General features: G+C 45.4%; 1 protein-coding gene across 4 annotated transcripts; it reads left to right on the top strand.

Moving 5' to 3' along the window:
* Positions 1–422: 422 nt before the first annotated feature.
* LOC132453792 (zinc finger protein 638-like) lies at positions 423–22,991 on the top strand. Of its 4 annotated transcripts, none has more exons than XM_060046740.1 (25): positions 423–582; positions 1,755–3,504; positions 5,866–5,927; positions 6,834–6,863; positions 6,967–7,142; positions 8,872–8,985; positions 9,251–9,399; positions 11,146–11,358; positions 11,632–11,730; positions 11,941–11,978; positions 12,064–12,107; positions 12,662–12,690; positions 12,911–13,030; positions 15,916–16,047; positions 16,620–16,667; positions 16,838–17,008; positions 17,366–17,515; positions 17,675–18,352; positions 19,451–19,933; positions 20,229–20,435; positions 20,549–20,807; positions 21,170–21,442; positions 21,979–22,083; positions 22,446–22,567; positions 22,712–22,991. In XM_060046740.1, exons 2-25 carry the CDS (start codon positions 2,131–2,133, stop codon positions 22,766–22,768), a joined length of 5,133 nt encoding a protein of 1,710 aa, XP_059902723.1. In that variant the 5' UTR covers positions 423–582; positions 1,755–2,130; the 3' UTR covers positions 22,769–22,991. The 4 variants fall into 4 exon arrangements, with proteins under 4 accessions (XP_059902723.1, XP_059902722.1, XP_059902720.1 ...); XM_060046739.1 differs by having other exon boundaries at positions 9,251–9,411; positions 12,914–13,030; XM_060046737.1 differs by having other exon boundaries at positions 9,251–9,411.
* The last annotated feature ends 1,399 nt before the right edge of the window (positions 22,992–24,390 follow it).

The raw sequence follows: 24,390 nt of genomic DNA, 5'->3' as shown, positions 1-24,390 counted from the left end.
ACCCGATGTCAAGTGGACCGGGTTGAATTCACTGCGGGTCTCTCGTCTGTTATTTCATAGTATTTCGCATCTTGGCTGAGCAAGAGTTTTGTTCTAAAGTTCAGTGGTTGAAACAAATAAAATCCTGGGCTTTTGAAGTTTTACGGTACCACTGTCATGCACCTACCCGATGTCAAGTGGACCGGGTTGAATTCACTGCGAGTCTCTCTTCTTATAACCATCTTTCCATGGTTATAAGAAGACCTTAACCATCTTAAGGTCTTTTATTACTGTCTTTCTCAATATATATATATATATATATATATATATAGCATTTAATATCATATATAATAATTCATATTATCCCTTATTCATCTATTTGAATAAGGCTATTTCAGGTCATAGGGTAGGCTAGTGAAGAACGATTACTCGGTCTCGTTTATCTCTTAGCGTGGTCTGTGTTTCCGGCGCTCCAACTCGACTCATCAGCCTTGATTCGCCGTCGCCAGACTCAACAGGACCGCCGCCTGCTTGCAGGCCTTCTGAGGGGAACCTTATTTCGTGATGATAATAAAGAGACCCGTCGAAGATACTAGATGAAAGGTAGTTTTCTGAAACCCTAAAATGGACCAAACGTTGACATTAAGTAGATTATGTGTATGTTGTGTCCGCGCAACGCCCCTTGACAGTAAAATGGCGTACTCTGAAACGAGCTAGCTGCTATGCTAGCATCATATTTAATGTTGCTGCATTCAGACCGCCTCTGTGTTTACAGAAGACGTTTGAACGGGTCGATTCAGATGTTTAGCTAATGTGTTTCAATATGCCAGTTCGAAACACCAGCAGCAGGTTAGCTACACGCAGGCCTGATGGTTTATAACCGAGATGCCCATTCAAGGGTTTTAATTTGTAAATATCTCGACTGTAGCTTAACCTGAACACCAAGTGTGTAACCGCAGCATGCCTCTATCTTCACTTCACCCTATCTCTCATGTTATCATGAGTAGCATTCTCTAACAACCTCAACCCTTTTGCATGACAAACCTCTCTCCGGGCAAACCTTTTCAATACGTTTCCATCTGGTACAGAAGCAGTAAAAGGCAATATTCGGGATAATTATTTCAATGAATTTGACATTGTTTATTGTTTTATGTATACGTCTTCCTAGCGCTCGTAGTTCTGCATGCTGCTTTCTAAGATTATCAACCCAGTTCTCCATATGTTGAGCCAACCACATAATTTGTTTCAATTGTGTGGCCTTTCCTTTCTGGAATTTATTCAAGTTTACCAGCAGTTATACAGGCTGATTGGCTGTCGACAAAACCAAAAGATTATTATTTTTAGCTCTGAATCTGTTCTATGGATGGTGAGTGGGAGGTTTGGTTCCATCTTGATGCGTGTGTAAAACTTAACATGATATGCATTTAATGATGATTTGCATTTAAATCATTGAATTCTATTTAACAAGTTGCGTGGTTGATTAGAAAATATTTGGGCTTTTTGCTGGTAATCTAACAAGTTTGTGCCTTGGAAGCATAGCATTTAAAGCAAAACCAAACTTGGCTGAGGGGAATTGTAAATGCTTCTCAGTGATTCACAAGTGTTGCATAACATACCTTTGCTTTCCCCATCTTGAAAGAAAAATGTGTTGGACATCAGACTTCTGGAAGATCATCCTAAATCTTTGTCTGGAAAAAGGAGCGACGCCTAGAAGTATTTTGTAATGTAAATAGGTTTTCTCCTATAACATTCTATTTCTGCTCTCCACCTCCCAGCCTTGCCGTGCTCACAGACAGTCGTTCGGAGTTCGTTCCTTCCCTCCGGTCGTTCCGGAGTGGAAACGTTGGTGCTCACAGCATAAACAGACGGACCCATTTACTTTATGGACCTGTTGCCAGTGCTGCCTTGGTCACAGCCCTCCGATTGGCTCAAATAGAGGCTCAGGCCCAAATTACTTTGAATCAGCTCAAGGTTCTTGCGACAATAACATCTGCCAACCAGTGTCATCTCGGCAACAAGTTATCAACACAACCGCCTCACCCAGCCCTCCTTAATCGTATAATTAATATACCACAACTGTCTGGTGTCGGGCTAAACGCATCATCCGGAAACACAAACTACACAAACCCTCTGCAGTATCAGTCAAGAGCCATGTATCACCATCAGTCCCAGCAACAAGGGCCGCCGCAAGCTTTTACTAACAGACCAACGCGCCCGTCTCAACAACAACCCGTTCAGCAGCAGCAGGGTCGCTCGGCCACTGATATTCTGTCCCAGGTGTTGGGTTTTCAGTTTCCTCCTCCGACACAGCTGCCCGATGAGCTGGAGTCAGCCCTAGCCATAAGGGGCTCAAGGGACATGGACCACCGTCTCATGGACCATATGAACCAACCAAACCCACACCAAAACCAGGGTTCATCTGAGCCCAGTGGCTACACCAACAGCCCAGTGGGGTTCCCCCCTGATAATCAGCCAGGCCACCAGCAAGCGGTGGACTGGTCAAGATACCCACCACCCAGTAAACTGTTTTCCGGGTCGTCAACTGCTTCCACCCACCAAGCTCAGAGACACCAGCTTCCTGGTGCACAGCAGCAGCAGAGACACCAGCTCCCTGGGGGGCAGCAGCCCCAGAACATGCAGAGCTGGAGTGCCTCTGGTTCTCCCTCTCCTCAGGCACCAGGCTCTCAGAGTGGAGGCAATGGTGGCAGAGGTGGAGGTGGTGGTCTGGACATGCAGGGGTTATACACCCCAGAGAGTGCAGGAAGCATCCTGGCTAGCTTTGGACTGTCCAATGAGGACCTTGAGGTGCTGAGTCACTATCCCGATGATCAGCTGACCCCGGACACTTTACCATTCATTCTCCGGGACATCCAAATCAACAAGTCACGCAGCACTCAAGGCATGCCGCCGCCAGCCTCCCGCTCCTCGCCCGTGAGGATGGGACACTCGGCATCCGCCAGCGTCTCCAGCCTCCTCAGGGTGACCCAGACAGCGGGCCAGGTCATTGACTATGGCCATGCGAGTCGTGCGACTGAAGAGGGCGGTGGCAGAGAAACCTTCAAGCGTGAGCAGTTGTCCAACGAGAGAACTGTGAAGATGGTTTACTCGGCGCCACCACCGCCGCAGCCCGCCACGACCAAACACAAATCAGAAACGCATGAGCGGCGTCACGTGCGTTTGGAACCTGCAGCCGAGTCAAACAAGCACGGAGATCTGGACTACCGCCGTCCAAGCAGCGAGAACCGCAAGGCCAAAAGGTCCCCCGCGAGAGAGTTTGCATCCAAATATCTCCGTCCGGATCGTGATTACCGGCGGGACGGAGCCGAACCGAGGCCGACGTCTGAAACCATCAGCGAGAAGCTGTCATCCAGACAACCCTCCTCCTCTGCATCCTCGTCCAAACCACAGAGCAGCAGCACCAAGAGATTACCGGCTCCCACCATGATATGTGATTTCTCAGCAGAGCCACCAAAGGTCTATCCTCATACCTGTTCCCTGTGCAACGCACAGTGTGATCGGGCCGAGGTAAGTGCCACCATGACATCATCTCAATGTCCACCTGGGCTCTGTAGGGGCCGATTGATTATTTTGACTATGAAGGCTTTTTTTCCCAAAAGCACCAAATATAATAATTTATTTGTTCTTCTTTAATCCAATGGTATGGTTTTTTATCTAAAGTTCACCAGTATAGTATATGGCCAGACATAACTTCCCATTTGCATCACTGGCAAGGCTTTTTTTGTAGATGATCAAATTGATGATGCACTTTCGCCACCACCATCATTGTGGCAGGAGTTGTGTTGTTACTCCGCTAACGAAGCTATTGGAATTGAATTCTTATGTAACGGGTACTGCTTCAGTGACTAAATGTGCTTAAAAAGCACCAATGTTTTTGTCTTTTGTACATCAATATTTCCCCCTCAATATTTTCTTTCAACAACAGCCTTTTTTTTTTCACTTGGAATTTTATTCCTCCTATACAAAGAGAGAATCTGTCTTTTCCCAGGGACTGAGCATTTGATGTTTTAAGATCAAGGTCAGTCAATTGGTCCAATTAACCCACCCAGGTGGAATCCTCGTCTATTTGTGGCACCGTGGGGCTTAAAATAACGCTGCTATTTAAAATGTTGCTAATGTTTATGTTGTCTCTTTGGAAAGCAAACCTCTAGTTTTTACAGCTCCTGGTTTATTACTTTAGATGCGTTTTGTGGTTTTGGCTCAAAGACTATTTCAATTACAAAAGATGCCCCCGAATGCTTTATGCAGGGAACAAAGGAAAAGTTTTCTTGGTAATTCAAAGGCGCTATAGATAAACCAGGCCCTATGCCTTAAGATGCATTGTGTAATGGTTTGGCCAACCTCCACAAAATAGCGGGCAGCATATAAACAGAAGGTTTTCGTAGCCAACCCTATTGTGAGAGCTGAGATGATACGCCCTCTGGGCAGCACAGCCTCTTCCCCTCAAGTTGGGCTGCGGGGCAGGCTCCACACTTGAGTGCCAGCAATCGCCTCTTGAGGCATAAAGTGGTATTCTGAGACAGTTACAGCCTACTTTAGATGGGCTTACTCAAAGGTAGTGTTGGAATTCATTTTAAACGACTTTTTTTTTTTTTTTACATCTAACCTGACGGCTATCAGTAATTAAAATACTCGGAAACAATTGTTCCAGTAACTGGCTGTTGCAGGCCTTTTAAAAACCCATCCAATCATTTCATTCTCCCCGACTGGAATGATTGAATGGCTTAGCTGTCTGTTTCCCTACCTCACCGCTGACCTAGTGCCCTACTGGCCTGTGCCCTCATTGCACAAGGCGTCTAGCGCAAGGCTAGGCAGACCTATTGCTAGGTTAGCTACAAAATCTAGCTTACTCCGGCTGGCTTCTCCAAATTGCTTGCCTACCTATGACAACAATTGGGAGTTTATCTTCAGCTTGCTTTGCTTGCTATAGTTTTGCTTATGTAGTCAACACAAATGACAATATCATAGGTAAGCAGTATCTACATAATGCAGAGAAATGGAGGCAAATGTGACCTATATCCAAGATATGTATGATGTTTAGGAAAGTCATGAACACTGAATCATCATGACCACTGAAATAATTCGCTATATTGTCTGTTTGCGAGTACACTGCCATATTTCCTGGTCATTGGTCATTTGAGAATGTGTATATGGCTATGATATGAGGTTGACACAAACTACTGGTTACACCTGTTTCAACATCAATACATACTTTCACACCTGGCTATGGATTTAAATCATTCTGAATATTAAAGTCGTGCGTCTTTTATTTGATACATGTTGCTGTATTTGAAATATCAGGCGATGCAGTAAAATAGGCACACCTCTTCTTAAAGATTATTATTTATTTTTTTACTGCCACAGTTGTATATTCCCCAGAGTCATGTGGTCAGCGATCTGCAACGTACAGATCCTATTGATTTCATCCAGTCTCCCTAATTTTCATGTTTTCCAAGCATAGAAACTATTTCTAACTGCTCCTTTAAACCAACGTACATGACAAACTCCAAGATGTTCGGAAGATTGCCTTTCTGTGTAACATAATAGGCTTCTGTTGTGCTGGAAGCACAGTTGTATAGCCATAATATTGTATATCCATAAGAAGCACAATTCAGACTGGAAGCACTGTACTGCACTTTACATGAATGGCATTCTGTTTCTGGTATGAGGTAAATCGGGACCAAATCTTCAAGGAATAAAGTAAAAAAAATGTAATTGAATGTCACGCGATTCAGATATCATGTGATGCAAGCTACCTCTCCTGGGAAGAATGCATTTTTGTTAGGTATGGCAGTATGGCCATCTCTTCTCTTGGTTGGGGTTTATATCTTTGTGTCCTAACAGTATTGTGCTCTCTCTTCACTGCAGGATTGGACAGACCATGTCAATACAGTGAACCACACCGCCGCCTGTAGAGACCTTCGCAACAAGTGAGGCTTTTTCTATGTCCGCATCGGGCTGTAAACTGAATGTCCTTGGCAAAGAAAAATCTGGAACTCGAAACAGAAATGTTGTTTTGGCATTTGTTTGCTGATGGTCTTTGCGTTTGCCAGCCACTGAGACTTTCAGATTGTCTTTGGGTACTCTATCTGTAAAATGGGATGTTATTAGTTTGGTTGCAAAGCAAGCAACACTATTGTTATTCAGTCTTGATCTTTTACAATAAGGTTGCTAAGCAAGCAACACTATTTCTATTCTCTGTCGGAACCTTTTTAGTATTCTTCCGCCTCATTTTCCATAAGTATCTCCTCATACAGTTTTTGAGGGATCAACACCAAACCACTACCAAAAAGTCTGGCAAATATCAGTGCAGTTTCCGTCTGCTTTTACAGACCAACCATTGTACTAATTTTTATTACCAATATTAATAATAAAGAATATAGAAAGTGAATGAGCAGAAATCAACCAAATGTGTTCCATATTTAAACTAGAGTTAAGCAGGAATCCATGAAATGAAAGACCACTTTGAATGCAGGGGCAGCTCTAACCCACGCTGATCCGCCATTATGTCGTTATCACATGGCTGCTTCCACTGGACTTCAGTGCTCCAGACATTTGCGATCAATAGCTATTTGGAAAAAAGGACATTTGAAAGGACATTGGTTTATGTCATCGTTTTTTCCCATTGCATTTTTTTAATGTTTCAATTTGTTAGAACGGATGTTGACAAGGTTTAATTTAGTTAGGTGCACATTTATTTCAGTTTGCGGCAGTTGCTGCATTTACAGAAGCTGTAACAACTAGCCACTTACAGTTCTTGTTGTCAATTTAAATCTGATCTTATATTTCCTTACCAGCTTAACTCCACCTTGTCTAACGGGTGTGTTTATCTCTAGGTACCCTGATTTGAAACCTGAAAGACCACGGTCAGTTCCCCTATGTTTTTAGTATTTTGAAAGGACATGTTTTGTTTTATCTCTGTCCTTTCACCTTGTCTACTGTAATCCTTGATCCATGATATGGTTTCAGGAAGGACCACGATGGAAGTCGGAGCCCATGGCCGGCCAGAGGCCACACCAGCTCCCGCTCCCTCTCCTGGTCCCCCAGCCCGTCCCCCAGTAAACACAGACCGGGGCCCCTTCGCCACCGTCCCCACGCCAAGCCCTACCCTGCCCCCCGCCCCCACAGCCATCAGCGCCACTCAGGTAGGAAAACACCTGTTGTTTACCATGAGCATTCAGAGATATTATCTTTGTACAAACAAGTGGATTATTATTATATATTTGAGGGCCTTTTGGTGTTCAGAAATGCCATTGGTTATATTGTATGTTTCAGTTTGAGACTTTAGTATTAGAATTTATATTGTATATTATATTAGGTGAGAGCTGCATGCAGCGCTCAACTATTGTTCTTCTTAGGTTTCTTTCTTTCTTTCTTTGGGACCTATCTCCTTCCTACATTTTTCACCTAGAGACTCCATTCCAATTTTTTATTTTTTAACATGGTATTCGATGTTAATGGTATCCCATTACTTTAAATGTTTACGACCTTACTAAATCATTTTAAAACCGTTTATCTTCATTCAAACCATTTAACAAATCTACACACTTGTATCTTCAATTATATCTCAACGTAATTTCTATATCATTTATACTTTCTTCAGAATCACAGTTTTAGTTTCATACCGGTTTCGTTTTTAGTTGGTCTCATTGATTAATGTTGACGCTGGAGCGTGAGGACGTTCAGCAGTGTTGCCAGATTGGGTGTTTTTCCCCGTCGGATTGGGCTAATTTTGGAGGACGTTCAGGCAGTGTTGCCTGATTGGGCGAGTTTTCCCGCTCTATTGGGCCTCTTTTAGGCCCCGTTCACACAAAGCCGAAACGGGCGAAATCGTTACGGTTTCGATCTATCCGGTTTCGAAGTATCTCTGTAAAGACGAAGCCAAGCGAAACCGGGTAGATCTGTAGAAACGCTGTAGTACACATTCCAGGCCCATAAGGGGCGCTGCTTCTGGTACAGAAATCCAGAAGAAATGAAATAAGAAGAAGAGGCGAGCATGCGCATAAAGGCTGCCCTTATGCGCATGCTCGCATGTGATTTCTGAGACTCCGCGGGCTTAAGAGCCATTGGCTAGGAAGTCGAGGGGTGGGGCGATGACGTCATGGTTTGCGGTTTCAGTCGGTTTCAGGCGTACACACGAATCCAAAACGAAACCGGGTAGATTTGAAACCACCTCAGAGGGTGGTTTCAGAAGTTTGCGGTTTCGGTCAGCGGATTCGCCGGCTTCGTGTGTACGGAAGGCCGAACCGTACAAGACCTTTGCGGTTTTGCCATGAAATCGGCTTCGTGTGAACAGGGTTTTAATCACGCACCGGCTCGCCACACACACACACACACACACACACACACACACACACACACACACACACACACACACACACACACACACACACACACACACACACACACACACACACACACACACACACACACACACACACACACACACACACACACACACACACACACACACACGGGGCAATACATTTGACCTTTCAGATTCTTCATTTTACATTTTTAGCAATTCTTCACGGTTTTCATTCAGCTGTCACTTTATTTGTTTCCAACCATTTACATTTTCTTAAATGGTGTGCATGTTTACATTGTTTACTACATTTAGACTTTTGTTCAAATTCTTCACTTGATTCAAGCCATTTAACGTTTCTTTATGTCTTAATCAATGTGGCTTTATTAAAAAATATTTTCAACCTCACTTTGTACTACAGCACTGACCGCATTTACTGCAGGAAATGCATATTCTAGTTTGATATAAATTGCCATATTATCAGAAGGTTTGAATATGTGCATAGGGACTTTTGAATCCACTTGAATGAACAGCCCTTTCTGATCCCTGTCCTGCGTCTGCTCTCCAAGGTGATAACTTCCATTACGACCACCACCACCGCCGCCGCTCCCAGTCCAACAGCCCCAGCCCGGGCCACCATGCGGGGGGCAACCGGCCAGACAGGAGGTCCTCCGGGTCCCCAGGTACAGAGTCTCACGCTCTATGAGCCCAAAGCTCACAACTAGCACTGTTGGGGTCGCCGGGCTGGGGGCTGTTGTGCTCTTGTCATCCCTGCTGCCTGTCATGAAGGGGTTCAGTCGTCGACCCTATCTATCCTTATATTGAAAGTGTTTCCTGGTTTGTGCCTTGCTCTACCGGTGCTGCTCCCCCGGCAGCCTCTCCATCATCGTCTTGGGGACAGCGAGTGCAAATCATTTTTTTTCTGATTAAGCCGACGTGTATCCACAGGAAGCTCGTCTCGCCTTGGTCTGAAGCGCACGTACGCCGACCCGCGCTCCAAGCAGGGCCTGCGCTCCAAGGCTGCAGCCCCACGGGGCATCGCCCACGGGCCGGGGAAGACGGGGACCAAGCTGAAGCCCAGGCCGGTCGGGTCAAAGGTGACGGACCCGGTTAGTCTCTGTCTCCCACTCTTTGCTCTGCATTTCTGGGAACATCTCATGAGTAGATTGGTTGTGATTGGTGATGATCTAGCACTAGTAGTCTCTAGAACGCACTTTGTTGAGCCACGGACACGTTGTTGAACCATAGACATTAGGAAGGTGTTGGAAAGCCCTCTCATATGGGAGAACAAAACAAATACATTCTGTAATGTTTTCTTCTTGTATTTCTGAGTCCCAACACCCGGTCCAGCTGTTTTTCTGAACTAGGATTGACCATCACTTTAGTTTTGTGTATCTATCTACTTCAATTGTGATTGTTGGAATTAATTGTTGTCAGCCTCACTTGAAGGCCGCTTTGGATAAAAGTATCTGCTAAATGTAAACATTTCTTACCAATGTAAATGTCTAATGTAAAGTCATCATCATGAAGTTGTCTATAATAATGCCTGTGTTGTTACAGACCGAGTGCCTGCATAGATCCATGATGCATTCTGTTTCTCTATGCTGAAGTGCACTATATTAAGGCCATACCTGCAATCTAGTCACCTTACGGCGAAATTCGCAGTTTTTAACTCAAAATAGGTAATTAACATGGATCGTGTAGATCCGAAAAGTTTTTTTTTAGGGGGGGACCGACCGACCAACCAACCATAGACTGTATAATAACCGACAGTATAATGAGCGAGAAACAAGTTTGCTTTGGCCAAATGACTCGCGTTCCACGACCCCCAATCATAATAAAGATAAACCACAGCACGTGTTTTTTTCCCCCATCGGTCCAGTCCTGGAAGTGACAGTCAGTTATAGATGCATGGTTGGCATATTTTAATTAAATTCGGCCGGGTGGCGGTTTAACCAATCTAATTAAAGAATATAGTCATTGTTTAAATTAAGTGACGATCCATCCCATGTCGCGTCTCGTTGCAGCGCCTTCCTTATAGGCCACTAAGCAGACACTTCTGATCCGATTAGAAGTGGAAGAACAGCTCAAGCGGAATAAAAAATTATCATATATACGCCTCAATCGGAATACAATTCTCTGATCGGAATACAATTCCATGCGGAATAGGTGGTCCCGATTATAGTCGATTTATAGTCAACTATAATCAACATGGATACACTTATTCAAATTGGTTTGGGTTGGTGCGGCTACTTTTTACCTTAGAGCTGCTGCAGTTTGCAATTGGTCCGTCTGTACTTTTATGCACACTGAACTTGACTGCTGTCGAGGAAAGTGGATTTTTGCCTGATTCACGTCTTTCTTAACACTTGACCGGTAACTTATCAACCCCAACGTGTCCAGTTGCTAAGCGCCGTCAACGTCTTTGGTAGACTATTTCTCTGCTGATCAACACTACGAATGGTAATTGTAAAAAGACACACCGTGTGAAGATATTGTTTCGTTTTGGCAAGAGGTCGTGTAGTAAGCGGGATAATGTATAGAACTTCGCCGGTCATTATCGAAAATAATAATACCCTTCAGGGCGAAGGATCGGACCGAACCGGACCCCGACGCAAATGTCAGGGCTTATTTTCCCAGTAATGACCGGCGATATTTACAACATTATCCCTTACATATATCATACAAGTCCAGACTAAAATAATGTTTTTGCGCGAGAGACATACGAACGTGCGCTTACTACTTTTGTAAATACCATATATACAGTACATTCGGATTGCATGATAGGAGTAGATCTATTCTGATTAGAAATCTAATCTGTAGGGCTCTCTCTGACTTCTCAGGCAACCAAAGGTCCCCCAGCTAAGAAGAAGAAGAGGGGGACCAACTGGCCCCCGCAGGGCTCCGGGGCTCAGGGACATCTTGTCCACCTGGCCGGCCTCCCTGTGGACGCCACCCTGCAGGAGGTGGCGGATCTGGTGGGGACATTCGGCAAGAACACCATCAACCTGTTGGCCCCTCCTGAGGAGAGGAGCAGGGCCATGTCCGAAAGAAAGGTACTGAACTGGTTGAGCTCAACTAAACCAGTAACCATGCTACACAGATAGAAAGATACTGAACTGGGTGAGCTCTCAAAGAAAACCCGTAGCCATGACAACATTGCTCCTATTCAACCAAAATCAGTTGCATTGTTTTCTCTGAAGTCTCTGGCATATTTTTAAATGTCTTCTGCACTACTCCTCTCAATACTTGACACCATGGACGATCTATTTTTGCATCTCATCTTTCCCTCCCTCCCTCCTCTTCTCCCTACACCCACCACCATCCAGGCGTCGGTGTACATGGTGAAAGCGGAGGAGGCCCAGGCGCTGGTGGACTGCACCACCCTCAGCATCAGGCAGCAGGCGGTCACCGCCACCCTAGCCAAGGTATAGAAACAGCAAACCACAGCGTAGGAGCGTGTCACAGGGACTATGACATGCCATGACTACCAACAATTGTCTAGCCTGTAATCCATGCTGTCCATATTTCTTCCTTTTGCTGGAGTTATGAATGGTTACCCTTTCATGAGACAAAATAAAGCATGGGGAGTTTTATTATCCCAGAACACAAAATATTAATTTATTTTTAATCTTTAGAAGCCCGTGGTGGCGCCAGCAGCCCCTGACCTCAAAGGGTACGTTGTGTCTACCGTTTCATCGCAACTCGCATGTTCTCTGCACTGCTGTCTGATGGTAAAGGTTAACATTCTCTCCTCACAGAAAGACCAGCCGTGAACCCAAGAAACCTGCTGTCAGTGGCAAAGGTAAAATGTCATTGTGTTTAACTAGTGCAATGCCTGTGCATAAAGAGGTCCCTCAAGAGGAACCCACACTGGATGCTGCACCACTGTCAGTTGTAACCCTGCGTGGAAAGAGGGCCCTGGAGCTTTTGCTTGCCACTTGGTCCAGAGGGGCCAATCGAAACCGCTCCACAATGAGCTTCCTCCGGTGTCCGAACAACTGCACTTCCTTCGGTCCATGTGGGGCCTGTTCTGAGCCCGTTCACTGCCTGCGTCCAACGGGCCAATTGTTGTCGTTGCCTTCTGAAGAATCGCTCATCCAGAACGACCTCCCACTCGACATGGCAAATAGGGGGTTTTAAAACAGGATTGAAAATGACTTCAGAAGCAGGACGTTGATCTAGTTAGTTTTTTCTCTCCACATTTTAGTAAACGGCAATTGTACAGCAAACTGTTGAGGATACCACAAAGGTCTATAAAGTGATGCGTGTTTTACTCAACAATCACTTTGTATTTTAACCATTTGTGATCATACTTCTAAATAGTACATTCTAATTTATTATTTTTTGCTCCAACAGGCAAAGCTCCACAGAAGGCTTTCAAAGAGGTAGGCACTACATCATGACCATTACCTGATCAGCATTCAGTTTTAGTGGAAAATTGAGTTATTGATTCATTGTTTTATCGGCCTCTTTGTAAATTAGCCAACTCTTCCATTTTCAATTAAAGCAATTGATGCAAATGTTATGGATGGATATCCATGGTATCCTTTTGGTGCATTCACTTATAAACAAGCTTCTTTTCCCATGGTCTGGTTTCGCCTCCAGAAGGGCATGGTATTGATCCAAGGACTCCCTGACTCTGAGTGGACCAAGGCAGACCTCGTCGCCCTGGCCAAGCCCTTCGGTACCCCATCAGACGTTGTCATCGCGAGAGGCTGCCAAAAGGTGGGTGTCCTGAGAGGCTTGCTCGCCCAAAACGCTGTGGTGTGAAACATGGCGATGGCTCGCCTGACTCTGGCTTCCGCTGGGCACAGCATCTATGAATAATATCAGACAAATATACGGATGTTGTGTCCGTGCATGACTGATTGAGGTTTCTGCCATTTGGTGACTGGTTCGCCAATCAGCAATGGAAACTCTCCATATTAGGAGCAGTGCGACATTGAGGGCGTTTAGATAATGTGTTTATAAAAACGTTTTTATATAAGAAATGAATTGTGAAATTATTGTTAAAATTCTTAAATGTTTTTTTCAATACATTTGCCAACCAGGACCTCTCAAAATGCTCAACATGAGGATGAACTTGGTGATGAGGTCCTAACCGAATGGCCCAAAAATAAATTGTCTCTGTCCAGGGGCGGAGCTACTGGGGGCCTAGGGGGGGGCCTCCCCCCACTATAGAGCCTTGCCTCCCCAACCCCTACCTTTTGTGTCCTTAAAAACACTGTCCTCAAGCCTCTCAAAGCAATGAAACAAACAATAAATGAACCATCGGTGTATAATTGTAGATAATCTTAGGCCCTGCCCCATTCACTGCTGCAACACAGCCCAGCAAAGAGTGAAACGACTCGCCTGTCCTGTTTATCCAAAAGCAGGGATGCCCAGTACCGGTCGATCGCAAAGGTAGTGCAGGTATATTGTGCGACATTACAAAAAAATATAAAAACGTGCATTTAAAATGTAACAAAAATTATCATCCCTATGACATGACACCACTTGATTGACGAAAATTGACTGTCAGACTTTGACAAACAGTTTCAAGACTGCTTTGCTTCAGCCGATGCTATATATATGTGCTATCCATTTACGGAAAGTTTTGAGGATCATTTTACTCGAATCAAAATTGCAGCACTGTTTCACCTTAACATGTCTGCAGTGCAGGAGGATTTTGATAGTACAAGCTGATATTGAGCTGAAGTCCAGGGCAATATGCTACCACATTGACTGTATTATTTGGCTCAACCTATTTATGATGTCAGCCTTTTCCCACATAAAGATTATTAAGGGCAAAACCATTCCACCATAACTGATGGACATTTGGAAGCTTGAGACTAGCTATAAGCAGCTACTGTACGGACTAGGGCTGGGCGATATGACCAAAATATCATATCCCGATATAGGTCATTCATATCCCGATAACGATATATATCACGATATAGCACATTTTCTGTAAATTCAATGAATAAATAAATGAATATTTTCCGCACTATAAGGTGCACTGGAGTATAAGCCGCAGCAGCTAATTTGAATGATGTGTACAAATATAAGCCGCACTGGACTATAAACCGCAGGTGTTTTAATGTTTAATTACCATTAGGGCTGGCCCGAATGCCATTTTTCAGGCTTCGAATACTCGTTGGTTTTTCCGAGCGAATATTCGAATACTCGTTTCAGAAAAAAACACCATCAAAAACAACATAAATAATCCCTATATTCTCCCTGGAACCGATTTTGACAGTATCTGCATATTTTGTTGAAGATTTAATAGCTTTTGAACGTTAATTAGTAGGCCTAAGTAGGTTGAAGTTCCTTCGTTTTTCCCCGTGAAAGCGAACAACTGTTGTTCCGTTCCAAATCAGCTGTCCTCTGCCGCACCATTATATAAGCCGCAGAATCGAAAAATGGGGGAAAAGGCGCGTCTTATAGTCCGAAAATTACGGTAGTTTATATAAAATGACCACATGGCAAGGCCTATTTCGTAGCCCGTCTTTTAGGTAGGAGCTCACTTTGTCTTGGCTGGTCGTGGGAGTCCTTCTCCTATTCAGAATTGTCACGTTCACTCTGCTCCATGATTGTTTGTGTTGCGTTCATGTGTGTGGAAGAATGTAAAGCGTCGTCCAAATGACGTAAAATATTACCGTAAAGAGTGAGATTTGCGACAAGACGATATAAACGATAGAGGATAATATGAAATGATAGACATTTTTATATCATCACACGATATATATCGTCATATCGCCCAGCCCTAGTACGGACCATGCAACCCTTGCTGACTCCAGTCGGTGCAAGTCATCAGAGTATGTACTCAGTAGAGATAAATAAAATGTTAAGCATTTTTATCTATTTAGATCATTTTGACCTGGTCATTTTGAATGTAACTCGCAAGAAGAAAAAGTGTGGGCACCCCTGAAAATAATGTCAGTGTCCCCTGGTAAAGTTTAAATCAACCAATTCAACATAAAATTCATTTCTTTATTAATTGAATGCATGCTAAAGGCGATTGAGCATCAGCAATAACAGCACGTCCATTATTAGCCAAAAGTGAAACGCTCGCTCATGGTGTGTAGAACCATTTTGCTTCTACCCAACCCCCTTATTTGTTTTTTTTTGTCCCCCTTCAAAGAACTCTTGCATTTTTTTTTGCCACCCCATGTAAAATTCTAGATCTGCAACTGGCTCTGTCACAAAATAGTTCCCTCCCGTTTCTTCCCTTTGACAAAGTATGCAACGGTTAATTTTGCCACTAAATGCCGCACGCCACATCAAGGCCATTAGAGGAACTCCAAGCTAGTGTGATGTTCCCCTAGACTGGGTAGCCCCGCCCATTCTCCCGGCGATTTGAGTTCGCCCTTTACAAGGGTCTGGAGAAGAGCAATGGCTGGCTGTTCCCCTTGGCGCGCTATGGGCACTGACGACAGGGAAGCGACTAGGCCCGTTGATCACGCCTCTTGTGCTGAAGGAAATGACGGCAGCTTCCCCAGACCAACGTGCAATCTACGATTGAGCTTGGTCTGGTGATAGCCAGACTAATGTTCCTCATGAGCCTCCGAACAGACGGTGATGGATGGCGCTTGCTATAACCGTGGAGCCCTTGTGTGTGGTTGTGCCAGGCGCTGCTGTGGCTGCCGGATGTGGCCTCCGCAGAAGAGATGGTGAAGGTTCACACCGTGACCCCGGTCCAGATGGAGGGTTCTCAGCTGGAGATGGTCAGCCTCAGGCTGCCCTGTACCCTCAAAACCCCTGTAAGTGTTTTCCTCCCTGCTCTTGGTCCTGCCTCTGCCCCCTCTAGTGTACCCTCCTCCTCTCTCGTGTCCTCCTCTTTCCTAATGCTCTTTCAATAATCAATCTTTGGCATTCGATTTTGTTTCTTAAAGTTCAGTCAAGCTAAGTGTATTTGCGGTTGAAGGACATCAGAGTAAGGGGCATTGAGACTAGGAGGCTGTACTTGACTCCACTTTATCAGTCAAACAGAATACAAACCACCCCCAGTCGCCCTCCTTCTTGAGGGGAGAGGTTTGCTTCACAAGCTAATCTGCTGTCTTAAATACAAGGCTAGCGTTATGTTGATGGGAAGAAAACATTTCTGGCTAAACGTTGTGTTTAACACTCTAAACCACATTGTTGTGGTGGAGACCTTGCATTTTACATCTGCGCTCCATTATAACTTACCTACAGCACCTTTGAACTTACCAAAATATTCTATCGAGATCATGTAATGCTACATGATAGTACTTTGTTAATAAAATATTTTTGTTCTATAAATGTTTTTCCCACCAAACTGAGCGATTTTAATCATATTCTTAACGTTGTACAGGTGGCCTTGTACAATCTGTTGAAGAAGAGGTCACCAGAGAACACAGAGGTGAGTTTGAATCCCTGTCCTCACATATTCCTGTGTTCCATTTGTGCGAGTCTCGAAGCCGAGAAAGTGTGTACAGGATGATGGTGTGGAGTAGAGATTTAGTGCAGATGCTAGTGCGTTCGGTTTTCTGCTTGACACCAACATCTTGTCCTTGATCCCTTCTCTACAAGGAGGATGATGCGGTGCCTGGTTCCCTCGGGGAGGCGCCCTGCCCCACGGGATGGAAGAATGTGCTGGTGATCACCAATGTACCAAACACTCCCTCGGGCCCCGATGAGGTTATCCAACTGGTCCGGCGACTTGGAACGTTACGGAACTTTCTAGTGCTTGAGAACCGCATGGTAAGACACTATTATTGTATACCTCTCTTAATTTAAAATAACTTAACCGGGGAGTAGGTAGGATTTGTAGTTGTGCAAAGGTGCCAAAGAGTGATTGATAGGCTTGATCGATTCCCTGAACCAATCAGTGAAGAGATGTCCTGGCTGGTTATAAACACCCTTAAGGGGTCTAAAATCAAAACGGTCTCATACAGAGGCAGAAAATGCGAACACAAACTGATATTCTTGCAACCAAATAATAGCTCTTAAACTTTATCCACAGTAGTTTTAACATTTGATTAATTACCTGAGGCATTTCGTTGTTGTGATGTTTGTTAATATTTTCCAACTCTCCTCCCCAAACATCTTAAATGCCAGACCATCTGCGAGATGGAGACGCCACAGATGGCGTTTTATATTTTCAGACGCTTCCAGAGGTTCCCTGGCGTCGCCCAGAACAAGGTCCTGTTGTTTACCCGCGAGGCCGACCCCAAACTGAAGACCTCCGCCGATCTCCATGTGACCAAGGTACGTCTGTCAGACATTAAGTAGTCTAGCTGTGGTTCGGCAGTTCTTATGGTTTGACTTGCCCCTATCCCTAAGTGGGATTGAGACTTTGTCTGTGCGCAAAGCCAACCTTTCTATTCCAATCGGACCTGTCTGATGTTTTGTTATGCATCTCAAAAGTCTTCGCCTGCCAACGGTGACAAGAGCCAAAAGAAGCCAGCAGCTGTCAGGGACAACGCGGACAGAAGAGCAGAGACTAAGACGGGCAAAGCTGAGGGCAAGGGTCAAGTACCAGAGCCCGCATACACCCAGGACCGCCAACCCAAGACAGAGCAAATCAAGGCTGCAGTTGAACCGATGACTGCAGTTGAACCGATGACTGCAGTGGAACCTCAGGCTGCAGTGGAACCTCAGGCTGCAGTGGAACCTCAGGCTGCAGTGGAACCTCAGGCTGCAGTGGAACCTCAGGCTGCAGTGGAACCTCAGGCTGCAGTGGAACCTCAGGCTGCAGTGGAACCTCAGGCTGCAGTGGAACCTCAGGCTGCAGTGGAACCTCAGGCTGCAGTGGAACCTCAGGCTGCAGTGGAACCTCAGGCTGCAGTGGAACCTCTGGCTGCAGTGGAATCTCAAGCTGCAGTGGAACCGAAGACTGCAGTGGAACTCAAGGGTTCAGTGGAACAGAAGACTGCAGTAGAACCAATCGCTGCAGTGGAGAAGCAGGATGCATTGGAACCAAACGCTGCAGTTGAGAAGCAGGATACATTGGAACCACAGGGGTCGGTGGTTCCTCCCCTTGGAAAGAAGACCAAGACACCTCACACTGATGCTGCAGAGGGCGTGACTCCTGAACTGCCCAAGGTACTTCAATCATTCCCAAAAAGGCCATGTCTGAAGAAGTCACTCAGGCTTTTCCTATAAAGATAAAATGGTACTTCCAACTAGGCCTACAAATTTTTTTGGGCGATTAATTGCCCCAGAAATTATTGCGATAAGCGATAATATTGCCGTTTTTCAACTAATATAATGATAATGGCATAATAATGAAAGTATACCCTTTCGAAGATCAATAAACTTTTATTTTTAAAGAACACTGGAACTGGACGTCTGGAAGACATTTAAAATATCCAGAATAAATTAACAAAACAACCAAAAACAATAAATAAAATGGACTGTCTATTTTAACAAAAAACGCTCTTGAATAAAAACCAAACACAACCAAAAACAATAAATAAAATTGACACTAAATAAAATGATGTAAACACGATTGCGCTTCAAAAAATAATAAACACGTGTAACGCAAGGGCTCTGCCTCCCACACAGACCATGCAACAAGTGACTCACACGTGACGAGGGGGTTTACTCGTTGTGCCATGTAATTATGAGCCCAAGCCCGATTTCAACCCGACATTTGTTACTTAGGCCTACCCTGCTAAATATATATAATGTATAGAACGCCGGTCATTATCGGGAAAATAAGCCCTGAACAGGCGACCGACGCGCAGCGGAGGTGTCTTGCTTCGCCCTGAAGGGGCTTATTTTCGATAATGACCGGCAACGTTCTATACATAATCCCGCTTATTACACGGCTACTTGCCAAAACGAAAAAATCCCTTCACATGGTGTGTCTTTTTACAATTTATTCGTTAGCAGCATTCGTAGTGTTGATCAGCAGAGAAATAGTCTAATAGTAGAACGGAGCGTTCCACGGCATTAAGAAGACCCGTGTTAAAAAGGCCTATAATATTTCTGTTTATGGCATAGATTTCTTCTCAGATTAGACCAATAAAGCTATGATTTAAAAAAAAAAAAGTGCGAATGGAGCTCATTTTAATTTATCGCGCAATTAATTGATTTATTGCATATCGCGACAGTCCTACTTCCAACGCGGGTTAATCATTCTTTCTGTTTTGCTTAATGTCTTGTGTCTGCAAATCACATCTTGAACATTTCCTTCAGGTCACCCCAGCGATGGTGGAGGCGCTGCTGGAGGAATGCAGGACAAGGAGCCTGAGCCGGCAGGGCCAGCTGGAGGCAGCAGTCCCCCCCTCCAACACCGCCGCCGCCAGAAAACCACAGACCCCCCAAAAGAAGAAGTCTGCAGGCGGGCCGCCGGAGAAGAAGGAGCGAAGCCGAGAGGAGGGGAGAAAGAGGCAGGAGAAGGACTTGGAGAGGGAGGCCCGGCGGGACAGGGAGAGGAGAGACCGCAGAGACCGGGAGCGGGTTCGGGACTGGGAGAGAGAGGAGAGGAGGAAGAGGGACCGGGACCTGGGCTGGAGGGGGGAGGACGAGAGAGAGAGGAGGGACCGAGAGCGCTATGAGGGATCCAGAACCCAGCGGGAGGGCTCCTCCGGCTCCAAGTCCTCCGGGATATCGGAGGGCAGTCGGCTGAGCTCCAGGAGGGATGGCCCCGAGAGGAGTACGGCTGAGAAGGCAAACAAGGTGAGGAAGATACAAGGCCTGCTCAGTCAGTGCGCTTGAGGAAACCGGTTATAAGTCACCACAGCAGCCTCTTCATAAACAAGTATCTTCATACATTATTCCCTCAGATAACTTTTGAATGTTATGTATAAAGTTTTTTCATTCTTAAAGTAATGATCCCAATCACACAAGTGTGGACTTCAGCATTGACGTTCCATCAATGTTCTGCATTGCTGTGTTCTCTTGTCCTGGCCTCATGAAACGACCACATGTTGAAGTGCAAACTTCAGTCCTCTGTTCCCTGTGTTAACCGGAGGTTGTGGACGAGGAGGAGGAGATGGACTGCTTCCCGTTTGACCTGGACAACTTTGTGACGGTGGACGAGGTGGGGGACGTGGCGGACCTCCCAGACGTCTCCTCTCTCCCCGAGCTCATGGAGACAGACACGGGGGTCGTGGAGGAGGTCACCAGCGCTGCAGCGTCAGGAGACGCGGCTGCAACTGCCTCACAGGAGGAAACGCAGGTATGCAGCGCTTTGAGGTCACAACCACAATGAGTGAGGTTTCTTTAGGAATAACTACAAAAATGATAAGCTTCAGAAGGGATCACGATTGTTTTTTCCTGTTCTCTGCATAGGCCACAGCGTCACTCAGCGCCTTAGAGGAGGGCATGGCTGCTGGAGACCCGCCCCTGGGGCCTGACTCCCAGCCTGGGGACCCAGTGGACTCAGATCCTCAGCAGGGGGACCCGGCCTCCCAGGTCCTCCCTGATCCACTCAAAGCCCCAAGCCCCTCAGATGAGTCCCCGCCCCGGGTCCACAACCCCCCGGGCCAGAAGGTGTCCCCCTCGGAGGCAGAGGCCACAATCAAACCAGCAGGAACCACACCAGTATTGGGTACGTACTAGCTCATCTTGATTCAAGTGATGCCTTGATGTGTACTCTTCATCACCCCTAGAGTCAGTATGGTACCTTACCATCCATAAAGAATTTCATGCACTGCAGTAAGGGTCAGGTAATCGGTCCCAAATCTAAGATTCAGTTTGTTGACATGCACATTGGAAAGCCAATAATTCCAGCGTCAATCGACTATGAAAACTTAAAGGTATTGAATCTGTTTTCTGGGATTGCCTCCTTCACACCCAAAGGTTAAACCATTGCTGCTTAAATACATTATCCGGCCCACGGTAAAATATACCGATATAAATTACCACTGTAAACATTCCACTTTTCTATTCTTGTTCCCATTGTCTCAATAGTGGAGGAGTGCAGGTCCCATTCCATTTCTGTGGTCCATTCTTTCCCAGCATGCACCATGGTCATAGCGGGCGACTACCCCAGTGTTTGGTCAAAGCCCTCCTCCCCTGGCGGCCGTTCGCCAGTAGACACCCCAGAAGAAGAAGAGAAGTTGGACCCCTGTTCGGACCCCACTCAGGTGAAGGAGGAGGTGGAGCCCATAGTTCCAGGGGAGCCAGGGGGCCAGACCGGGAGCGAGGGGGGGGAGGACGTGCTGCCCTCTGATGCAGGGGAAGGTACGTCTGATCTGCTCTAAGAGTGAACACTTTTACCCTGAGTAAGCCAATCACTGAGCATAAGATGAACATGGGCTGATCAGTAATGTGGATTTGTACGTTGTGGGCATGTGATCACGTTAAGGACTTAAATTGACCATCTTCTAGCTTAATGGAATAATACCCACATTATAGAATTGATGGTTAAAACACAGTAGGTGCTAAAATAGCCGTGGCAGAGCTACATTTCCGGCAAGACGGAGATGGGAATTAAAGTAAAACTGGACGATTTTTCAACCTTGAATCACTTTTTGTAATTAGACCAGTATTAAGTGAACACTGCAGCTGTAATCAGAGAGAACGTCTGAAATTGTGTCCAGGTTGAATTTCTATTTATTTTCAGGTCACTGCAAATCAGCTAGAACGTCAAATATTATGCTAACCAAAGGGCACATAGAGCGACTGGTCTGCCACATGAATAATAGATCCGTAATAGTCCCAGAATGATTATTATGTAGATTATGGAGCCATCTCTAACAGAACATATTCCATTTCAGTGAAGGAGCAGGGCTCGGAGGACCTAGAGAAGAGCGATGTGGTGAGCAGGAAGAGCTCTCCTGGAGACGACGCCCTTATGCCCTTTGACCCCAGCAGTCCTGTTGGTAAGAGCCGTGGTTCTCGTCGGTATCCTCACACTGCGGCCGACCAGAGTCCGGGCGTTCAGTGGAGATCTCTATATATAAATACATGCTTTGTATTCGGTGGACGTACTGTATATACAGGTATTTAAACCGGTGGTGTTATGGCCTCACTTTGGACTGGTCCAAACCAGTTCAATGACTTCATGAGTCTCAGCAAGATGGATCAAATCCTTACACAAAAATGAAACACTTTTTAAAGATATGTATTTTATTAGGCAATATTTTGGGCATTGTTTTACAGAATTTTGATTGGTAATTAGTGTAATTCGTTTTTAGAAATGTATGTAAACTGTCTAATGCCTGACTTTCTCAATGATTTTCAGGTTTGGAGTTCCTGGTTCCAAAGACCGGATTCTTCTGCAAAGTGTGCAACCGTTTCTTCACCGGAAGCCAGGAGGCACAAATCAGCCACTGCAAGACACTGAAACATTATGAAAGCCTGCAGGTGGAACATCAACATTAATTCATACAGTTAAATATGTAAAATTAATATGAATACATTATGTGAATTTATAAAACCAGTTCATGTTAGTTGAAGGGAGGGTTCAGTGCAAAGATTAACCTCCCTTTTTTTTTTTCTGTCTTTCAGAAATATTTAGAGCCCAAGAAGACGGAAAAACCTCCTGGCAAATCTACCACAAGCTAGGTCCGCCCAAGACGACCTGAACATCTATCATTCCTTGCCTTTTTTAAACAGTTTCTCCCTGTTGACGACTTAATGGGAGAAGAGGGTCCAGTGTTTTTCTTTTTGTAAAGTCGTCGTTCCTTTTCATTTTGAGTCGTTGATTTTCTGGTTACAATATATTAATTCATTTATTGAAAGTGGAAGTAGGTTGCTATGGCTAATAAAAGAGGATTTTATTAACTTACCTTCATGGTTATCATTTATTCAAACTTTTAAATCGTTAAGATCATTTTCATACTGCCTTATGCTTCAAATTTGTTGCATAATTGCCAAAGCAAAGGCTTCATGCACAGCCCATGTTCACTACACATCATAGGCTCCAGCCCATGTTCACTACACATCATATGTTCCAGCCCATGTTAACTACACATCATAGGCTCCAGCCCATGTTCACTACACATCATATGTTCCAGCCCATGTTAACTACACATCATAGGCTCCAGCCCATGTTTACTACACATCATAGGCTCCAGCCCATGTTCACTACACATCATATGTTCCAGCCCATGTTAACTACACATCATAGGCTCCAGCCCATGTTTACTACACATCATAGGCTCCAGCCCATGTTTACTACACATCATAGGCTCCAGCCTGTTAACTACAGATCAACATCATAGGCACCAGACCGTGTTAATGATACATCATAGGCTCCAGCCCATGTTTACTACATCATAGGCTCCAGCCCGTTAACTACACATCATAGGCTCCAGACCATGTTAACTACACATCATAGGCTTCAGCACATGTTAACCACAAATCATAGGCTAGGCTCCAGCCCATGTGTTTGCTCCGCAAAGTCGAATCAGGGCCTCGTTTCCTGATAACAATGGATCGTCGCTCGTACGATCATTCTCACGATGGATCTTGCGAACCATCGTGAATTTCTTTGGAGCGTTTGGACAGAGGTGCTGAAACGGGCTATGACGCAGGGGGAGACGCAGGAAAATGGGGTTGAAAAGGGTTAAAATATCTCCCCTTGTCTGGGGGGGGGGGGGGGGGGGGGATATAGGACGTAAATATGGGCTATATGACACGGCTCTTCTCAATGCCGTGGAACGCTCCGTTCACTTGCACGGGCGCTTCACAACAACGCCTGCGTCTTCGGATGCTAAAGGGCCACTCACACTAGGGCCGCGGCCCCGTGCCCGAGGTCATTTGCATACTAAAGTCTAGAACGTTTGGCTAGTGTGACCAAGCCATTCGTATTCCAGCACGGAACAGCCCCTTGGCCACGGCACACTTTGGAGAGGTGTGCCGTGGCCAAAGTACAGATGCTAATGAGATGACGCGCGGATACGCAACGTGAGCTGGATGACGTAGTCCTTGCGCGACCCTTCTTTCTTTATAGGTCCATGCCCTTCTTTCTCACAACAATCATTTTAAACAATGGCGGCAAGTGGTTCACGAGTGGGTTTACGTTGGTGCGATAGTGAAGTCGAGTGTTTACTTGAAATTTGGGCAGACGACAGCATTCGCGTTGTTCTCCATTGTTGTTATGCACGTCATCACATGCTTGGTGATGACGTATTTATCGTATTACGACGTGATGACGTATGTATGAAGGAGCAATAGTGCCCAGG

The sequence above is a fragment of the Gadus macrocephalus genome, chromosome 3, assembly GCF_031168955.1.
Source record: "Gadus macrocephalus chromosome 3, ASM3116895v1".
In the NCBI taxonomy this organism is placed as follows: domain Eukaryota; kingdom Metazoa; phylum Chordata; class Actinopteri; order Gadiformes; family Gadidae; genus Gadus; species Gadus macrocephalus.
Note: the sequence above shows the minus strand (reverse complement) of the source record. Positions and strands in the feature narration are given on the sequence as shown.

Coding starts and splice junctions, on each gene's coding strand:
- LOC132453792 (XM_060046737.1), top strand. CDS start 2,131: ATGTATCACCATCAGTCCCAGCAACAAGGGCCGCCGCAAGCTTTTACT. Junction 7,143..8,871: donor CAGCCATCAGCGCCACTCAG/GTAGGAAAACAC, acceptor CTGCTCTCCAAG/GTGATAACTTCCATTACGAC. Junction 12,108..12,661: donor ACCTGCTGTCAGTGGCAAAG/GTAAAATGTCAT, acceptor TTGCTCCAACAG/GCAAAGCTCCACAGAAGGCT.